Raw genomic sequence first — 20,039 nt, 5'->3', positions numbered from 1 at the left:
GATCATCTAGTTGGAAAAGAAATTCTACTACACAAGGACTTCTCTGCTCGGTTTTGAAGTCCTGAGTTTCTAGGGTTCTAATCTCCATTTCACTCCCTGCATTTACATTGTCATCATTTCTTGCTGGTCTTTAAGAAACAAGCAGGACTACCTATGAAATATACTGAGGTTTACATGCAAGTGACAAAGAAACATCAAAAATAAACTCCAAATAACAGAAGAATAACTTAATGAGAATGGAAGGGACAGAAGAGGGAAAATCTAAACTAACTTGATGAAAAATCACAAAATAACAGAACTAGAGATATATCTATGGGTAAATACAACCTTCGACTAGTGATGTGTCTTTTAAGCAGCATACAACACACAAGATTCAAAGAGATAATCCTAAAAGACAAGGCATGCTGCACCATTGATGATGTCACAAGTCCTTTTTCCAAAGATGTAAATGAAGGTCTTATGCGTTTAGGTTGATAAGGTAGAAGTAATCTTATGCAATGTGAAGACCTTTCTATCTGAACCATCCAAAATTTAGTTATTTAAAGAGCATGCACCATCACACAGCCATTATGCTGGCATATAATGAGATCAAGATAAAGTTCACAAACCAAATACTCTCACCTTCTTGTTTATCAATTGCAGATGATATGCACAAAATATGTATCGCCGCTTACAACAGGTGGCAAATTTTTTTAAGGTCAAAATTTTGGAAAATATTTGATGCTTGGAAACACTGGATGTTTTGCATAATCTACTAGAAGAAACAGAATATCAAAATTAGGAGACCATTTCGCAACAACGGCAACAATGTTCGGCACCTCCCAGAACAGCAATTGGAACACAGCTTGACAAATGACTATCAAATGCAGAAGGCACTTTAAGATGCGGTTGTTTCACAGGCATCAGTTCATTCCTCATCTGAATGGTTGAATTTTATAGAACGTGACTGTTGATCGATCTGTCCTCCCTTATAAGTTCCACGCTTCTTCTTGGTCTTTTCATGTCTGAAGTCCCTGTAATAACATTAAAAAAATGATAAATTAACATTTGTATGTTACCAGGTATAATCATTTCTGCCCAAATAGGGAACTGGCTCAAAAAATACATGAAAGGAAATGCTATCAAAATATATGCAGATCAAATGGAGGAAATCCTAGCATGGTTCTGAACTTTTTCCAATACTTCTTCATAAAAACCAACAACTGGATCAGAACACATCAATTAATGACCATGGCTGAAACTCTAAGATTCAAATTAACCATATTGATAAAAAGCACGGAGTTAAAATAGTTTACAGCTAATTCCAGCATAGATCTGATTTAATATCTTGAAGAAAATTAATTTGCGATGCCAGTAATCCAGTGAAGAAGAAGAGTAGCAGAAGAAATAGGAGAGAACAATAGAAAGTAGCGAAGAAATAAAGTGAAGTAATTGCAGAAGAAAAAAAGAAAGAAATAGAGGAGAATAGGGATAGGATAAGAAAGGCCAAACATGACCTAGAGAAATCCTTTCATTCGTTAAGAACAAATCATGTAAAATACTTTCTCATTTAACCCTAATAGACCCTTCTATAGACTTTACATGACTTGCTTTCCAATTAAACCAGGATTCTTGATAGGCAAGTAACTAATTCCCAAAATATTTCTTAAAAAATATTCAGAATAGCACGTAAGACACCTAAAGCAATCAAAAATCAAATCCTAATGATTTCATGACTTGTCTAACCCAACAAACACCTAATGTAAGATTCTTTGGTTACCAATTTCACTAAAAATAGTACCATTGGTTGATTGGTCTGATGTCCATTGACAATCAACAACCTTTGGATCATACTTCAGATAGTGATCTTCATTGAATCCAACAAATCAGTCAAGAATGGGTCTTCACATTGCTGAAGCTCTGTCATTGCCTTTAGGGCTGCGACTTGATCTTCCCACAAGTGCTCCTTATAAAAATTTTCATCATTGTGATCTTCTACCTTTTTTTCTTTTTTGCTAAGACGGGTAAACATATTTGGTATGGATACATCCAATAAAGTCAGAAAATAAAAGGTCCCAGAGCGCTCGAGGCAGCTCCACCCCAACTCACAAAGTGCCTCCAGAGTGATTGGCCATGCAAGAAGCCACCCAATCCGTGGCCTCGTTTGTCTTTTTGAATATATGCTTGGCCTGGAAGGCCACTCCATCGCTCATCATAGCCCAAATATTCCGAAACAGAGGGTGGCCCCCACTAACACAGCTAGAGCCACACTGAATCCAGCTGACCACATTGGTTGAGTCGCCCTCAAGAATAACTGAGTCGGCCTGAAGCACCCGCCGAGCGTGGCTCAGGCCAGCCCATGCCCTCAGCTCTGCACCAAGAATTGAGGTGTAGAAAATCTTCTACCTTCAAGATACATAACAGATCATCATCTACAACATCCTCAATCAATAGATCTTCAATTGCAGCATCTTTGTATAATGGAACTTTATCATATGTTGTTCACATTGAGAAGCTTTGAACATAAGCTCTTCATGAAGTGATTCTTTAGCTTTTTTGTTCTTCCGACTCTTGATCTGTAGTTCATCCTCAGAGACCCTTTCAACACATAAAGCCACTATAATTTTTTGCACTGTAGTAGTCATCGACATCAAATCATTGCTGATAGATTTCATCCTATCATCCATGTAGCAAAAGATCTTGACATATTTCACATTCTCATGAAGAACGTCAACTCTCAAATTCAACTCCCTATTTGATAACATTATGACAGGGAAAGGAACAAAGAGAATAGAAAGGAATCAAGAAAAACTAGAAGAACGGAGGACCCCTTAGCTCCGGTACCAAATTGATCTAGGACAGTAAGGGGTTAAAATAGTTTTAAAGCCAATTGCAGCACAAATCATTTTCAATATCCTGTAGAAAATCAGTTTGCAACACCAACAATCCAGTGAAGAAGAATAGCAACAGAATTAAGAGTAATAGAAAGCAGGGAAGAAATAAAGTGAAGTAGTAAGAGAAGAAGAAGAAGAAAAAGAAAGAAATAGAGAAAAGGGATAGAAAGAGAGAAAGATAAGAGAGGTCAACACGAAGAAAGCCTTTCATTCATTCAAAACAAATCAACTAGAGTGCTTTTTCATTCAACCTAATAGACCCTTTTATAAACTTTGCATGGTTTGCTTTCCAAGCAAACTAGGACTCTTGATAGGCAGGTAACTAATACCCAAAATATTTTCTAAAAAACAAAATTAGAAATAGCACGTAAACCTATGTAGAAAGACGCCGAAAAGAGCCAAAAATCAAATCCTAATGATTTCATGACTTGTCCAACTCAACACACACCTAAGATAAGACTTTTTTCATCAATTTTACTTAAAATAGGACTCTAAAACCAATTCAATAAACTACCTAAATAAATATTCCGAAAAATATAAAAAATGGAGGCTGAGCCATACATTTTCTATTCACCATCACATACGAACTAACCTCAAGAGTCTGCTTTGTCAATTTATCTATTGAACAAGTTCTTTTCCCTCTCTACTTGATTATAGAAAATTGGGTGGACATAAATTATTGTCTTAAGGTTCTAAATACAGCTAAATTTCACTTTTGCGAGTGTATAAGTTAATTTTGAATTTAAATCATAAAATGAGTATGAATTGCCCAAAGTGGAATGTAAACAAAGGCAGCCAACAACTTTATCTTTTACATACAAATGGTTAAATTTTTATTTTTTTATATCAATTTTTCATATGCTGACAAACCCAAAAATGGCCCACAAATGGTGATCAGAAGTTTAAGTAGGTCTCAGTAACTTGTGACCCACCCAAAATCAGGTTTAACTTACATAGCTAAACATCCAACATAGTCCAGCAAGTTGCATGAAACCCATACTCATTATATACACCAACTTATCCCACACATTTTCCCCACCAACACACACCGAATACACACAAAAAAAAGATCCCAACTACTAATGCAACATGTGGTTTGTCAACCACTCCCGAACTCCAGGTGGAAGGAAATGATTATTAGAAAGCAAAGATTCAAGTATAAGATGATGTAACCATGCCAATCATCCCATAGAACAGAAAAGTACATATAGCATGAAGTGCTGTGCCATTCATGCGTCAAAGCCCATTTCAAAGGAACTGGGTTCCATGCCGCACAGACTGGCAGATAACAGAATTGTACCTGTGCACCATACCTTGTCCAGCAAAATATGTACCACACAGTATAGGCCATTATGTATTGTCACCAAGACTCATGCTAGAAAGAAATTAAAATATTGATCTTTGCTAACTGGCAAAAAGAAAACATCTTCCACATTTAGTAGTTTTTGTTTTTCACATCCTGTCCATGAAAAGAAAACAAGTCTCATAAACTGCCTGGTTCCCAGTCTGTTAACACTAGGCTTTCAATGCGATCACTTAGATGCAGTCTCTCTGTAGACTGGAGATGGATTTAGGCTACAGGACTGGTTTGATTTTGGATCAGACCAAACGGCAGCAACTTCCTTTCAAAATTATGGAGGGTAGAAGCAAAGGAGAAATGAAAGAGGGGAAGAAGAGTGATATTACGCATTTAGGGAGAAGAGAGAATAAGAACACCCATGGCTCCATGAAGGAGAATAAATTTCAAATTCATTCCCTTTCTTCATCCACTTATCCATGTAGGTCCAAAGGATTCATATATAAACTCTAACTATTTTCTAACCAAATAATATTTGTCTCGAAAGAATCAAGTACCCCTCGAACATGGCCACCCTAGGAGAGAGGAATATGTGGTGGACAGGGTATCAGTATGACCGAGGGAGATGGGCGCCCATTTTTCTTTCTTCTTTCCCCTCTTGCCTTCTATCGGCTGACCTATTTGTATCATTTTTTTATCAACATTTCTGTGTATTTATAAAAAAAATATTAATATTAAAAAAACATTTTAGTCTGATAAACAGCCAAAATAATACCTAGCATCCATTATAACAAAATAACAGCTAAATGATGGCTTTATGTAAATTCTCATAGTACATACATAATATATAACCAGAAGCCATAGTAATCATCATAACAGCTGCTATTATAGACACAACTTACTTGTGTCATAACTAAAGGAGATTACAGGAATGAAACAGAACAAGAAATAAAGATTAGCCTAAAAGCCATCATGACATAAGCTTTATATATGCAGAGTATCTAATTTTAAGGAGAACTAATATGACCCCTTCAGAGTTCATTTTCAAGCTGTATTCAGTCCAAGGGATAACCTGCTAACTAATTGAATGTTATAAATTATGATAGGAAGAAACCTTAAATAACTTTGCAATCTATGATTCAGGATTTATCAAAAAAATTGACCAATTATTTTATGAGTGAAAGCTCGCTCATCATGAAGAAGTGAGATATTTGTTCTAATGACTCACCAGCAATGTGAATCAAGCCTCTAAATGTGAAAACAAATACTTCTCATCCACTTGAATGTATTAATGATAGCTTCAATGAAATCTAAAGACTAAAAGAACATGCTGGGTTAAAAATTATTCTATCTTTTAATGGGCTAAAGAACTAATGTCCTGGATTACATATATAGGCAGCCTGGCAAAATAAACAATTCCTAAAATCTAAGATGGGATTTTAAGGAAGAGCATAAACACATACCTTCCTCTGACTTGACCAAGAATATTTTGTGCCTTTGCACCATATCCATTTTCTGCACCATCCTGCCGAATGATGCCAGTGGGGAAAGTTAGGCATATGCTAGACCTAGTAGTTGCTGACAGAATTTTGATTAAAACATAAAAAAGGAGATTACCTTAGCCCAATAAGAATTATCTTGAAGTCTCTTATCAGAAAATTGAACTTCATCCACCACCACCCTTCGAAATGCATTGACAGATTTTGGCTGCAAATGTAGCAACAACTTAAATAACCTGAATAGTTTCTTTAGCGAGAAGTTTCAGGATATGAGAATTTACTGATTACAACAAGTTTTGAGAATTTACTGATTACAACAAGTTTTGAGAATTTACTGATAACAATTTTCTGAAATCAATTTCTTATATTGTAAACAAAAAAGATAACAAAAATAGTAAAAACACCAAGTGGTAAGTAGGTGACTTCAGTCCATTCAGTCAGGTATGAGTTATTGGATTTTAGATCTGACCTACTCAGAGTAATTATCTTGGGTTTACATTGATGTAGCTTCTAGTTGGGCATTTTAGAAGACCATTGACATAACCACAAAACAGCAAGGGGGGACAGCGGTGGGTGGGGTAATGGGGGATTGAACCATTTGGAAGCCTTTTTTGCATTGGTTTGCCCTACTCGACTCCCCAAATACAAAAGGTAGATGTAAGAATGCAAGCCATGAAAATTTGACAAAGGGATTCAACCATAATATATCAGTAGAAAAATCTGTAAGCAAGGTTTCACTTTTTTTCTTAGGGTAATAATTGTCCGTCTAGCTTAAAAGATTATGTACTTATATCCAACCTACAACCAAAGCTCCACGACATCTCAACAAGTCCATATGAATTAACAAGCACTAAATTGATAATAAATCACATTAAAAGCACAGAGTAGCTAGATGTCCCATCAGCATGCACAGATAGTATAATTGTTTTTTTAAGAGGCTTTTGGTTGGAGGTTATTTACTTGTGAGTTCCTGATAAAACTGCATACCAGAGCCTTATTTTTACAACAAATGCAGAGAAATAACTTATATAAAGCAATAAGACGAATAACATATGCACACACCTCTGCTGAATTCTTTTCTTTCTTTATTGATTTTGATGAGTTGCCACCTTCCATTGCTTCTTCTTCACCATTTCCATTTACCACTTGATGTCCTATTACTTCCTTCCGTGAATCATGTGTTCTAAGGTTATCTTTACACTTGATAATACCATCAAGTTGTTCACCAGAAGGCTTAGTATTCTCCTTGTTTTCTTCTGTTTTCCTCTTTTTAGCAGGAACAGGGTGCTCATACTCTGTCAAAGACTTGCGAGAATTTTCGAGGGTCTCTGTTTCCATGTAATCTTCAGTAACTTCAGGTTTGATTTTGGATGCCTTGTCCATCGGTACCCCTTCTTCTTCACAGGCCAATCTTTTTCTTTTCTTGGATTTTTCCTTCTCATTTTTATCAACATTATCTTCAGATACAGGGACATTTTCCTTCTTGGCATCTGATTTTCTTAGATCTTCATGAGATGATCTTCCATCTACCTGAACAGAGCCAATGGCACTTTCAGAAATTGATTTGCCTTTCCTTTTCTTCTTACATTCAGAATCTTTATGGTCCAATGATTCCTTGACACCAGCATGCTTGGTCACAGAATCCAGTAGTTTAGAATCAGTGCTGTTCTCACAACCTGCAGATTTTGAGTCCTTAGATTTCTTGTTAGTTACAATCTGAGATGCTTCTAGGTCTGATTGCCCAATTGTTTTAGCAAGAGAATCAGAGATTTCTTTGGTTTTCTTTTTCTTTCCATCTTTATGTTTGGCATTTGATTCAGTGGATTTATTGGTTAAACACTTCAATTCCTCTAATTTATCTCTAATCACCTCTTGAAATTTTCCATAGTTGCTAGGCTTCGATTTTTCATTACAAGAATCAGAGTCCATCATGTGCTTCTTCTTCCTCTTTTCTTTTTCATTTACATGGGGTTTTAGCAACTGATTTTCATGAACATTATTCTCAAGTGTCCCATGACTAACCTCCGACTGATTCTTTTCAGCATTTTTACCAAGTGAGTCAGAAGCCAATTTCTTTTTCCTTTTCTTATCTTTAGTTTCAACATATGAGCCATCAACCGATTTCAACTTCTTGAAGTCAGTTATATCATCCATACTCGTCGACTCTTTCAGGGTCTTCTCTTGAGAAACTTGAGTATTTCCAACAAAGCAATCTTCAGAAGTCAGCCTTTTTGTTTTCTTCTCCTTAGATTTTACCTGTAACTCATCCACTTGTTTGTTTGATATCTTTTCCACAGTACCAACAATTCCATCAGAGCTGTTTGCCAGTCCAGTTTTAGATATCTCAGCTTTTGTGCCATTATCAATGCCATCACTTTTCTTTCTCTTTTTCTTGTGTAGTTGTTCAGCATTATAAATATTTTTTGTTTCTGCTTCTGTAGAAATACCAACATTTTCTGAGTCTGCAAGTTTCACACATCCGGAGTCAGACTGACAGCCAAGAAACATAAGGGAAAAGAAAACAAACACATAGAAAGAGCAAACCTTTTCACAAACAAAGTGCCTAGTTCGACATCATTGTAACACCAAATAATGTTGTGATGCATAATAAAAAGGATAACGACTACAAATACAGGGACCATGAATCAGAATGCAGGATATACCTTCCTCTTTCAGCCAATCAATGCTAGCTTCTGCATGACCCTTACTGCAAATTGTAGAATATTCCAAAGATTATGAGAATGAAAAGCATATGTAAAAGAACTCCAGAGTACATCAAGCAAGATCTTTTTCTTTTTTTCTATGAAAAAAGTTGAGTGCCAGTTTAGCATCTTGCAGCATGATATATAAAACAATCTGGAAGACCAGATGGCTGGCTTTAAATCCTTCCCTTCAGCAAAAGTAATTAGTTGCTTTGGTCAATTTAAATGCCAAAATGCAAGACTAAAACAAAGACTGGTTAAACAAACACTGGTTAAGCAACAGATTTAAGACAACCTAGATTGGTGGGTAGCTAAGCAATACGAGTTTGCTCATTTTCAGCAATACTATGATTAGTTCAGACAAGGGGACATTACATTGGAGAGAGTTGATATTTTGGTTCTGCGAACTAGAAGTGCCTCTTTATGCCAAAGAAAATGATATTCTTTTCAGTTTTTTTATTGCCTAGAGCAAGATTCGCTGTCTCGGTACCGGACCCCGTACCAGTGCCACACTAGCACAGTATCAGTACGGTACGAAATTTTTTTATCCGGTACGCCACTTGAATTGGGTACCGATACGGTATGGTATGCTCCGTACCGTCCGGTCCAAGCCAGTACGACGTACCTTGTCTTAGAGAGTTGAGTTCTTTTCTTCCTTGGACGAAGGATGACATTATTTCACATACAAATATGACCATATTCTTAATCTAAGCAAGATTTATTGCTGGTTCATGTTCCATGTTACAAGAGAGATGAAACTTAACCATTGCTAATTGCACTGAAGCTAATATGAACATGGGCATTCAAAAAGAACTCACATGCTCCAACATATGTTGTCCACAGAGATGACCATTTTCCAAAACTTAGCAAAGGTTACTATTGATGTTCATGTAGGGTCGTAAACGAGCCAAGCTTGATTAAGCCTGGATCTAATCAAGCTTGGTTTGAAATTAATTTTGAGTTTCAAATTTGAGATTATTGATTTGTTTACCATTATTTCGAGCTCGATTTGAGCTTAATTTCAAACAAAGCCGAACATGAGCCTTATTGATCAGCTTGAAAATCCAAAATCGAGCTCAAGCTTGAACAGGAGCTTGATACAAGCTTGGTTAAAAATTAAGTTAACATTTAAGGGATTCAAAAATTTAAGAAAAATTCAAGCTTGAAACAACATTGATACTGTGGACTGTTGGATCTACGACTACTATCTAAACTTTATGTATGTATGTGTCTGTGTGTACATATATTTTCGAGCCTAATCAAGTAGAGCCTCATCAAGCTGAGTCTACTTTTGGTTCAGTTTGAAATTAATTTCGATCCAAGATTACTGGCTCAAGCTCGGTTCATTCAGTTTTGAATCAAGCTTGAACCGAGCTTTTTAAGACGAGCTCAAGTTGTTCAGATCATTTGCCACCCCTATGATCATCTAATATGTTACATAGATTGTGTAAATGCGTAAAATCAGAAAAATACAAAGTTCTCCCTCTGGATATGAATTCCATTCAAATTTAAGGATAATACTTTCTCTCTCAACCACTCTTTGTTACTCTTGAATTCTATCTTTTCCAAATCTTATCCATCAAAACCAAATAAGTTAGTTCAAATAACTTGTAATATCAATGTTATTTTTTCTAAGCACGCATTTGAATGTTTCTGCATATCAGCTTTTTTAAAAAAAATGGATATAAAAAAAATCAAATGCTCCACATCTATATTTGTTTAAAAAGTTGAACATAAACTGAGTTTTAGTGACAAGGAGCCAGAAGATGTTGAACTATGCAAAAGCCTTAACTCCTATTGCATATAGCTTTTCAATGTTAAAGAAAATGAACTGAGTTTTAGTGACAAGGAATTACTGAGACAATGAGCAATAATAAATAACACAAGAAGCATATAGTTATGCAAAGACCATCGCATTAAACTGATACCTAAACACCATGTAGAAAAGAAGAAGGAAAAGACATTCATACAACATAACTATAAAAAGGTACTAAAATTATAAGAATTGATGATTACGTAATTATCTCGCACATGAAAAGAAACAGGGGAAAAGGAAAAACAATGTTAGAAGGGTCATTACAATTCCACGTCCCTTCATGTCCTCCAACAAGGATAATCCATTGGACAGCATTGAAGGCCTCACTATGCAATCAAGCTTAAAAGGGCCTACTCTAATCGATGGCACTTTTAACCTCGACTAAATGAAGAATTGCCTCCAAGTAGAAAAATATGTCACCCTTCTCTCTCTTAGGACTCGTTTGGTTTGTGAGAAAAATTTTTCCTCATTAGAATGTTTTTCCTAGAAAAATATTCCAAAGTGGCTTAGTTGAGCATCTACTTTTCTGAAAAAGTTGTATAAAATGCATATTATACCCTTAATAAAGAAAAAGACCTTACCCATGGATTTTGATGGCTTAAGGATATTTTTGGAAAAAAAAGGACCTCAATTTCCAACCGGTGTAAAAGTAGCTTTTCCACGTCTCCTATAGGTTTTTCTTTACCAAGAAAATGCTACTTTTCCATCTCTCTTCTTTAAAAACTCCAGCCAAACAAGGCGTATTTCTTTATTTTTCCGTTGACCACACTTTTCCTCTTTTTTTCCTGCGAACCGAATGAGTCCTTAAAGGTAAGAGTAAGCAATCCAAGGGTAGGTGCCTGCCCCTTGAATGTCTGGTAAGGTATTGTTCTTTTAGCTTTGACAAAAGATGAGGGTCATGGACTATGAGTTGGGACCCATTGTAGAACACCATAGCTTCAATGCGATCATCGGAGATGCCAACCACGATTCGGGTTAACAATCATCATTTTCAAGAGCCTTGTTGGCGGAGAAAGTGAAGTTGCTAAGGAAATGTCACAGGCCATGGTCTCATAGGGTTGGAATAGGAGCTAGAAGAAGAAGATGGGGAAGAAACAAAAACAGAGTTTAGGCCTTTAAAGTACTTGGTGTTGGCAGGTCTGTGGGTAGGTTGCAGACCACTTGAAGATGGACAGGAGCGATAACAAGAATATTGGAGAGGGAGTGGTCCAAGGCGCTTAGGATAGAAGGAATAGAGATAAAAGAGATGGAATGGAAAAAGGAAAGGGTTTGACTGTTCACCATTTGAGATCTACGGTTTTTCTTTAGTTTTCTTTATACCAAAGTCGATACATTCAAATCCAAAAAAAAAAAACATCTGCATTTGTGAAACTTGAATTTCTATATATGAATCCAAATCTGATTCCAGTCTAACATAGAAATGCTTATTTGAATCTGGCTAAATTTTGATATGGATATAAGTGGATATAATCCAATCTATTCTCAATGCAGTGAAAGCCTGCTGAGCGCCCATTTAATTGGTCGTATAAATTTTAGACCACAGAATGAACAACAATTGATGCAACTTAGCTCCTCTCAATCCTCTACTGCCATTCCCTGCAAAAAAGAGTAATATCTTCTTATATAGTTACTTAAATCTTCTTTTTCCTGTCTTTCAGCTTACTCCAGATTCTTTGGAAGAACTAATTGTAACTTCTTAGTTGTTTACACGAAATACTATTGTTCAAATAGACTAGTGTTTTACTTTCTCGAGAAGCTCTAAAGTTAACAAGAAGGCATGAGTACAAGATATCTTTCTCTTAGTACCTTAGCTCCAAGCACTTCGTTAATAGATCATCAAAGTTCAAAACAGATGATTTCCAGCACTCCATCTGCACCAAAAACCATATTGCTTCATCTACTTAGAAAAGTAATAACATGTAACAAAACCAAACAAAGTGGCTGAAAAGATGCATGCAATGACAAACTTATATTACAAAATACTAACTCTGCAAAAAACATATGATGTATGTGCAATAGATTTGTTTGCATTCCAGGCAATCATACCTGAAAACTATTTCCTAAGAATATAAGGTGGTGAGTATGAACTTGAAGATTGAATAGTTAATTTATTTAATAAATAGTTAAGTGATGAAGTTATAAAAGGTAATACTTTACAATGTGCATGTAAACTGGTTGATAAAATGACAAGTAAATTTAGCATTTCTGTAATTGGCTTTGCGTGCACGAATAAGCAAGCAAAACTATTTAGGTTCAACAAAGATGCACAAGGGTGCACAGTTTTTATAGGTTATAACAAAGCCAAAATTATTTCCCAGGCACATTGGGGTTTGCTAGGATATGAGTTTCAGAAACAAAAATGTTTGTTTAAAAAAATTGCATTAAAAAACACTAACCAGAAAGAAGAAACAATTGGTGGCAAAGACTGAACAGGTGGTAGGGCCTAGGGGGGTTAATTTCTGTTTGACAACAAATGTGAGGGGGGGAGAGAGAGAGAGAGCACTTGCTCCATGCAATTTATGGTCCAAACTTCGAAATGATGTGGGAGCTTCATTTTTTTTTTTCAGTTGTTGCCCACATCTTACTAGCTGGAATCTTCCACATAGAGTGGTGCTACTGCTTCAGAATCTCCTCAAAAACTTATCCTTGCCATACTTTATTTGTTTTCTTATGAAATTTGTTTAAGATTTGCTTCCCTATACCCACATTGGACCTACTCTTGGTAAGTAAAGCATGTATCAGAGTTTTGGTCATGAGATCAATGTGCATCGAAGATCTAATTTCCATAGAGTGCCGATACTTCCATTAGTTTGAAGATCCCAAGAGTCCATGTCACAATGAAGAGTTCTAGTTGTGTTAGAGAGACTTTAATGTCAAGTAATTGGATTGTTACTGCAGCGGGTAGCACTCATTGTACTGTAACAAAGACTGTTCATGGTATTGTAGCAGCAACTTATAAGGAGATTTTGCGTCTTTTAGTTATTTATGTTTTAATTGATGGCTAGGATTTGTTTTTTATTCAAGGGTCAGCATTTAATGTTTTTAAGGGTTTGACTTTCAAGTCCATCTAAAGATTGTAATCTTGGTCTTTGAGGGGCAGCTTTTGAGTTGGTTTAATTGAAGAAAGAAGAAAGGTTGGGTGGTTCCCCCTTCCCTTTGTCTTATTCTTTCTCCTTACCTTTTTTATTTCCTCTCTGTTCTTCCTTATTATAATATCTTTCTGCTTCTATTTTCTGCAATTGTTAGCTGAAATATAATCTGACTATATTTGTATTCATTAAATTTGGATTGCAGTACTTGATCCCTTAACACCACCAAAATCCTTGCTATCCATTATTAACCTTAGAAAGAAACTTCAAAAGCCTTTTTCCTCCTCATAAAACTCTAAAATCCTCTTCTCTACAACCCTAATCCTTTGTTTCAAGATCCACGCACAAAAATAGCCCTACCCACCTGTTATCCTACATCACAAACCCTAGATGAATACTAAAAAACAAGGAGGTAATGTATTGGATCATAAATTTGCTTTTAATGAGTTTGATAAAACCACCTCCATGGTTGTGAGAAATAAAGAATTAAGCCTTTTGTTCGTTATATCAGAGGAAGAGATCAAACAATATGAAAAGAGTTTCTTTCAACTTCCATAAAGTTAATTTATGTCATTCACCACAAGGCCCTAGTTAGAGAAACTAGTGGAAAGCTACTAAAACTAGTTTCTTAGTTGTATCTCCATGGCTTCCACATACATTGGCATCCATTTTTTATTATACACTTGTTTGTTCCATGATTGTATTTCCTATTTCTGGCATCGGGGACTTTTCTTAACCATCATTTCGCATTTAATGCTCTTTTACTATTTTTTCGCATCAGTTTCCCTTCAAACAATGAATAAAAATAGACTTTGTCCTTAAAATTGACCTGTTATTTTTCAATAAACAATACAAAATTTTAACAACTCGAAGTTCACTAAACTTTTTCCACAATATATCATCAACAAATCTGCCAGTGACAACTAAATTCTTATCGATTTAAGACCATTGATTACATCCCAAGAATATGACTAGATGTTATTATGATATTACAATTTAGAACCAACAATTCATAGAGATATGAAGAAAAAATGCATATTTGGTGTTGCTTCTGCTTTATAAAATTAGGAAAAACCAGAAGCTTGATTTTCTGGCCTTTCCTCCAACAACTTTTTGGTTTTTCTTCTTGTAGAAGCATTTTTCATATATAGTATTACCCAAGCTATGTACTACCAATACCAGCACTCGTACTGGTTGGCCGGTGGTATGGTAACATGCTATTCCGTTCCGGCATGTACCGACAAAGGAAGAGCAAGCAAGGGAGGGGGACAAAGAGACGGAGAGAGAGGAAAAGAGAGAGGGAGGAGGAAGGGATGGAGAGAGAGAGAGAGGGGGGAAGGGGCCAGAAGAAGGGTTCTGCCCTCGGCTCCCCTATTTTGAATGAAACAAGGGCCCAGAGGACAAGGGCCTTTTCATATTTTTCTAGCCTTGGGCCTCCTCCAGCCTCCCCCCTCCTTCTCCCTCCCTCCCTCCCTCTCTCTCTCCCTTCCTCCCTCTCCCTCTCTCTCGCTCTCTTTTCCTCTCTCTCCCACTCCCTCGCCAGTTTCTTGAACTGAGAGGCAAATTATGCCAATCTGCCTCGGTACAGCTTAGTACGCCCCAAATCGGACAATTTAGAGCGGTACAGTATTCCATGGTTTTACCAAATACTCTATTTCTTGGAAATGCTTTTTTGCCTTTAAAGTGGCAAAAGCATTTTTTTTAAAACAATATCGAACGAATCTAGAGGCAATATCTTTCAAAAGGTATAGAAGCAAACACCAGCAGAGGCCTTCAAAAGTTCTAAGAGAATAGATACAAAGCCATTCCTTAGCTGCATCTTCCCATAAGAATGTAGGGTAAATAACCATCAAATGAATGCAACAATATTATCCTACATAACACATACTAAATACCAGCAAATTTATGCATCATTTCATATTTCCAACACTTAGCCCCTAGGAGAGATCCATCTCTCCCAACCTCTTAATCCTTAATTCTCCTTTTCCGGTTTTGCTCTCATCCGGCTCAAGTAGTTACAGCAAAAAAAAACTCTCTTGGTCCTCAAAAATCTAGTGTTACTTGGAGACTTGGCACTAGTCCCAAGCGTCAAAATCTACTTAGGTATTGCAAATGACAGACCCTGAAAATCTAGACACATGGCCACAAAACACAAGTGCACAGACACTTATACATACATAGTTATGGTATGTCATAGCGTACCAAACGGTACCAGGCATACCGTACCGTACCGGTTTGGCACCGGTACCATATGGATGGCGTACCGACCTTTGGTACGCCAAAAAAACTCCGTACCATACCGTACCGATGCTATGTTAGTGTGGCACCGGTACCGGTACGGTGAACCTTGATACATACGTACATATGTACGTATATATATACAATATTTAAATCATCATTTTGATGCATGTTCAAAAAGAGAAATTGAAAAGGGGAAAGGGGGAGAGAAATATTGTCTAACAAACAAAATAATAGAACAACCTTGAGGTTGCAAGTTGTTTAATTCTTACTGAAAGAAAAAATGACACTTCACTTCCAAGTGCACAATACTTGAAGCCAAAAGTTCACTACATGACACTTCAAAAACAGGGCAAGCGTCGATGCTTTTTGTCAAGGTATGCCATACCGATCCGAATCAGACGGTACCGAGTGTACCGTACCGTACTGATTTGATATCAGTATCCGGTACGGATGGCGTACCGACACTCAGTATGCCAAAAAAAATCGTATCGTATCGTACTGACACTGTGCTAATATGGCATCGGTATAGGATTTGGTACCGAGACGGCAAACCTTGGTCAATACTAATAAGACACTTCAAAGTGAAATGTCCAGTTGTGTCATGTCATGTCCTACCGTGCCCAAGAATCCAAAAGTGCTAACATTTCCAAAAACCTTAAAAATAACTTGCCCAAGTAACATAGCTTGAATCAAGACCTTTATGTTTTCCTTACATATCCTTTCCTTCCATTAAATGGGGAAACACACTTCACAATCTCTAGATGTTTGGAGCACCACAATGATGGTGTCTAAAACCAATGTTATTGTGAATTTGCAAAGATAGCTTTCATTAGAGTAAGTTTGTCCTGCATATCAGTTTTTTTCTAATATGCAAGGTCCTCTCAAAGGTATGATACGATCATGCACCCTTTCTTCCCTACTACCAAGTTACAATTGAATGGAAACCAAAGAAAATATTTGTAATGGCGGCCACCTCTAGTCTAGGGATGGAAATGAGCCAATAGAGCTCCAACCAAGGCTGGATGCACTAAATCTTCCTCGTCCAAACCCACGAGAACAAAAGCTAACTTACTTAGGATAGCACCTAATCTTCAGCTATTGCTACCTAACTAGAGTCGTCTTGTGACTTAATGCGATATCATGACATTTCAAATGTCACTTGCTCCATGGAAGATCGTGCAGCCCTTGCATCATCTCATCATAATGAATATTGTGATAAGAGTAAAAGTTGCATCTTAACAAATTTAGTAGAATGCTAGCTAAAGAAACTATCAAATGGTTATAGTCCAACATATGGAATGGCAAGGAAGATAAAGAATGAATGATAGGAGGGCAAAGCGACTCCTAAAATGTTGTCATGGAAAAGCAGAAAGAGGGAGAGAAAGGAAGTGCCATGATTTAGGTTGTCAATGTCAACGCCCTTAGGTTGTGTTTGGATATTGGTTAAGTGGTAAGGGAGAATTATTTGTATAACTAGCCAAACACCATCCAAAAAAGTGGTGGATAACTTTTTCAGTTAAAGGTTCAAAAAGGTAGTTAACTTGGGTAACTTTATTTCGGAGGGAGGGAATGAAATAAAGTTAACACCTAAAGCATTCTCTCTCTCTCTCTACCTTTTCACTTTTTTCTACAACTATATCCCCTGGACCATGGGAAAACCAACCAAACAATGAATAACTTTATTCACTAGTCAGGGGCTAATACACATGGTTAAATCTATTCAAGGGGTGGTGAGTTATTCGGCATCAAAACAGCCTTAATGGGACAAAATGCTAATTAAAGATAGAACAATGTCTTAGGGTGGCTACCTTCTTTATTGCAAACACGCTTTGACATTACCATAAAACCATGGGTTTTTCATACAAAATGAACTAAAATCATTATACACTATATATACAATTATCATAAATACAAATGGTGATTTCTAGTTGGGTCCTGGCTAACTACACTTGAACTGCTGACCTTCATGCCTAGGAACTTCGACTTGACCACATACCATATAGCAAAAGGCTTACTCCAACCAAGTCAAATACTCAAGGTTGACCAGAAAACTTATGATGTATCCTTTGAGCTTAAAAAGCATTTGTAATTAAAATAAATATTATAGATACATCAATTGATTCTACCTTAGAGTGTTGACTTAACATTTGTTCATAATCCTCATAAATAATGTCACGAGAAGTATAAACCTTACTGAAAGAAGAAGTAAGATCAGATCATTTTGCTTCATACCCTTCTTATAATCAAACAACCATCCACCATCAAAAACTTGATGGCATGAGACCGCTTTTTATTTTAATTAAATACATCTTTATCCAACATATAAAAATTTAGGGCTTGTTTGGCATCATTCTTGTTTTGTGTTTTTGTTTCTATACAATTACTAAAATATGATATGGAGATAGATGTGGAAAATAGCATTTGCACAAAATTCTGGATATTCCTTGCTTTAGTTTCACTCTTATATTAAAATCAATAAGTTTTTGCTCCCAAAATCTCTAAAGATTTTACAAAAATTGCAAGAACGCAAAAGGGTTTCATCATAGAGGGAATTCCGGCTTGTTCCTTTGCCCTCTTGGATTTTTTGAAAACAAAAGCACTACCAAATAGGCCTTGAAAAAAAACATCCCAACCAACACCATCAAGTACTTTATTCAAAAGTCAATAACATTTTTGAAAAAAAATCCTGACTTTATTATTGTGGTAAGCATCAATACATCCATAAGAAGTGAAAAGAAAAAAATATATACACACATGCTCCATCATATGTGGAAAATCTCATAGTTGAAAACAGGTGCCTCAATACTTTCCTATATACTCCGACAAGTATTCTAGAGACAATCTGATACCATCATGAAGTAGACTTAAAGCTTGTTGGATGTGTGAACAAACCATCGTTGAAAGGCATCAAAGATGAATTTTGCAAGGATCAGGGGAGCCCGCCAACCCCAATTTCCACACTCTCAGGGCAGCAGAAATCACCTTCTAAATTGATTCTGCAATCCATAAAATATTATGACTAAGGACTGGCAAGTTCCACTGAACCCTCCAATTTTACATCTTCTATGCCTTTCAGAAAGCAACACCATTTGCTGTTGGGAGATATAACATGGTTGGTTGGTTCAAACCCAAATGAACCCTTAAATGCTTTTCAATATCTGATATTCTAACCAGTTACCGCTCTTCTTGTTTCATAAGACACATGGATGTCAACTCACAGACACCCTGATGTCTCTGAAATGTTCTTGACATGCCTTAAGGGACAGACACACATACACACAAAAGAAGAGAGGAGGGGGGGGGGATGTTGCTGGAGGTGGCATTGCTGTAACCTCCACGATACAGATCAGTTCTTTAAAATTTGCATTTCAACATATAATGATTTCACTATCCTTTCATCCCCTTATCATAGCTACTGTAATGTCTTGTAAGAATTGTTCATTTCCAATTGTTCAATATATACACAACCATGCCAGCATTATAATTTTTCTATCATTTCTATCATTTTTCCGATCCTTGTCACAAATCACTGGACTGCGACAGTAGCACAGGTTAATAACATTAACCATAAATTTACATTTTTACAAATTCTAAAAAAAAAGAACATATTACGATCCATCTCATATAAACCATTAGTTGATGGAGCCTCAAGGGTTCGCCAATGCACCCCATGGTTCTCTCCAGCAGTTATAGCAAGCAACTAAATTAACTATCCATCTAAACCAAGATCTTTAGCAGACCAACTGCCATGTAGAATCATTACATTGAGCCTTAAATCAATAAAAAGAGCGAATAATATCAGCTAAAGAGCAAATTATTACTGTAAGTAAATGATAAATTTCCAAAAAGGAAAATCTTTTTCCATGGTAATCAGAAGACGGGAATGATCAAGGATCCTCAGAAAGAGGAATACCTCGAGCTGGGCTTCGGACTGGAAGGCAGAGAGGGTTTTGGAGAACCCATTGCTCTCAAGAAAAGCGGCAATCGATCGGAGAAGGATTTCTCCCCCCTTCCCCTTGCGGGCGTCGCCCCACCCGTTGCTCGCACGATCGAGGTCAAGGGTTTCCGATACTCCGGGGCCGTCTGCTAGCGTTTCCGAGGACCTCTTCTTCTCCTCCTCCTTCGCCTGCTTATCCGTCCTCCTCTCCATGCCTTCCTCCTGGACCGTGACGGCGGTGTGGGTTTCGACCATGATTTGATGGGGAATGAAGGGGATCAGCGACCATGTATGGAGTCGTCTTGGTGTTTTTTTTCACTTAAGTAGAGTATATTGTATTATTTACTATAACGGATTAATCATGCCAAAAATCTAAAATTTTTAAAACCAGACCAGCCTGCTCGACTGTTTGGGTCGGGACTTGGTCGCCTCTCAGGTCCTATTCAAAGGAGAGCTTAAAACTGGTCGAAACTCGGTCAAACCCGAAAGAATTGGACAAACCAGTCAGACCTCCACTGCTCCCTCCGCTCCGCCCACCTCCATGCTCTCGACGTCCGCAACCACCTCATCCTCTTCGCCTAGCTT

At 36.9% G+C, this 20,039-nt stretch overlaps 1 protein-coding gene across 2 annotated transcripts; it reads right to left on the bottom strand.

Annotated features, from left to right (window-relative positions):
• Positions 1-594: 594 nt before the first annotated feature.
• On the bottom strand, positions 595-19,775 carry LOC103703670 (uncharacterized). Of its 2 annotated transcripts, XM_008786596.6 has the most exons (7): positions 19,431-19,775; positions 11,994-12,058; positions 8,333-8,376; positions 6,732-8,131; positions 5,788-5,877; positions 5,634-5,695; positions 595-1,013 (listed from the first exon to the last, which is right to left on the bottom strand). In XM_008786596.6, exons 1-7 carry the CDS (start codon positions 19,707-19,709, stop codon positions 908-910), a joined length of 2,046 nt encoding a protein of 681 aa, XP_008784818.3. In that variant the 5' UTR covers positions 19,710-19,775; the 3' UTR covers positions 595-907. The 2 variants fall into 2 exon arrangements, with proteins under 2 accessions (XP_008784818.3, XP_038970502.1); XM_039114574.3 differs by lacking the exon at positions 11,994-12,058 and having other exon boundaries at positions 19,431-19,747.
• Between the last annotated feature and the right edge of the window lie 264 nt (positions 19,776-20,039).

The sequence above is a fragment of the Phoenix dactylifera genome, chromosome 1 (assembly GCF_051530095.1).
Source record: "Phoenix dactylifera cultivar Ajwa chromosome 1, Ajwa_hap1_PhDact_Kaust_v1.1, whole genome shotgun sequence".
Lineage (NCBI taxonomy): Eukaryota > Viridiplantae > Streptophyta > Magnoliopsida > Arecales > Arecaceae > Phoenix > Phoenix dactylifera.
The sequence above is the reverse complement of the archived record's forward strand: the minus strand, read 5'-3'. Positions and strand labels throughout refer to the sequence as shown.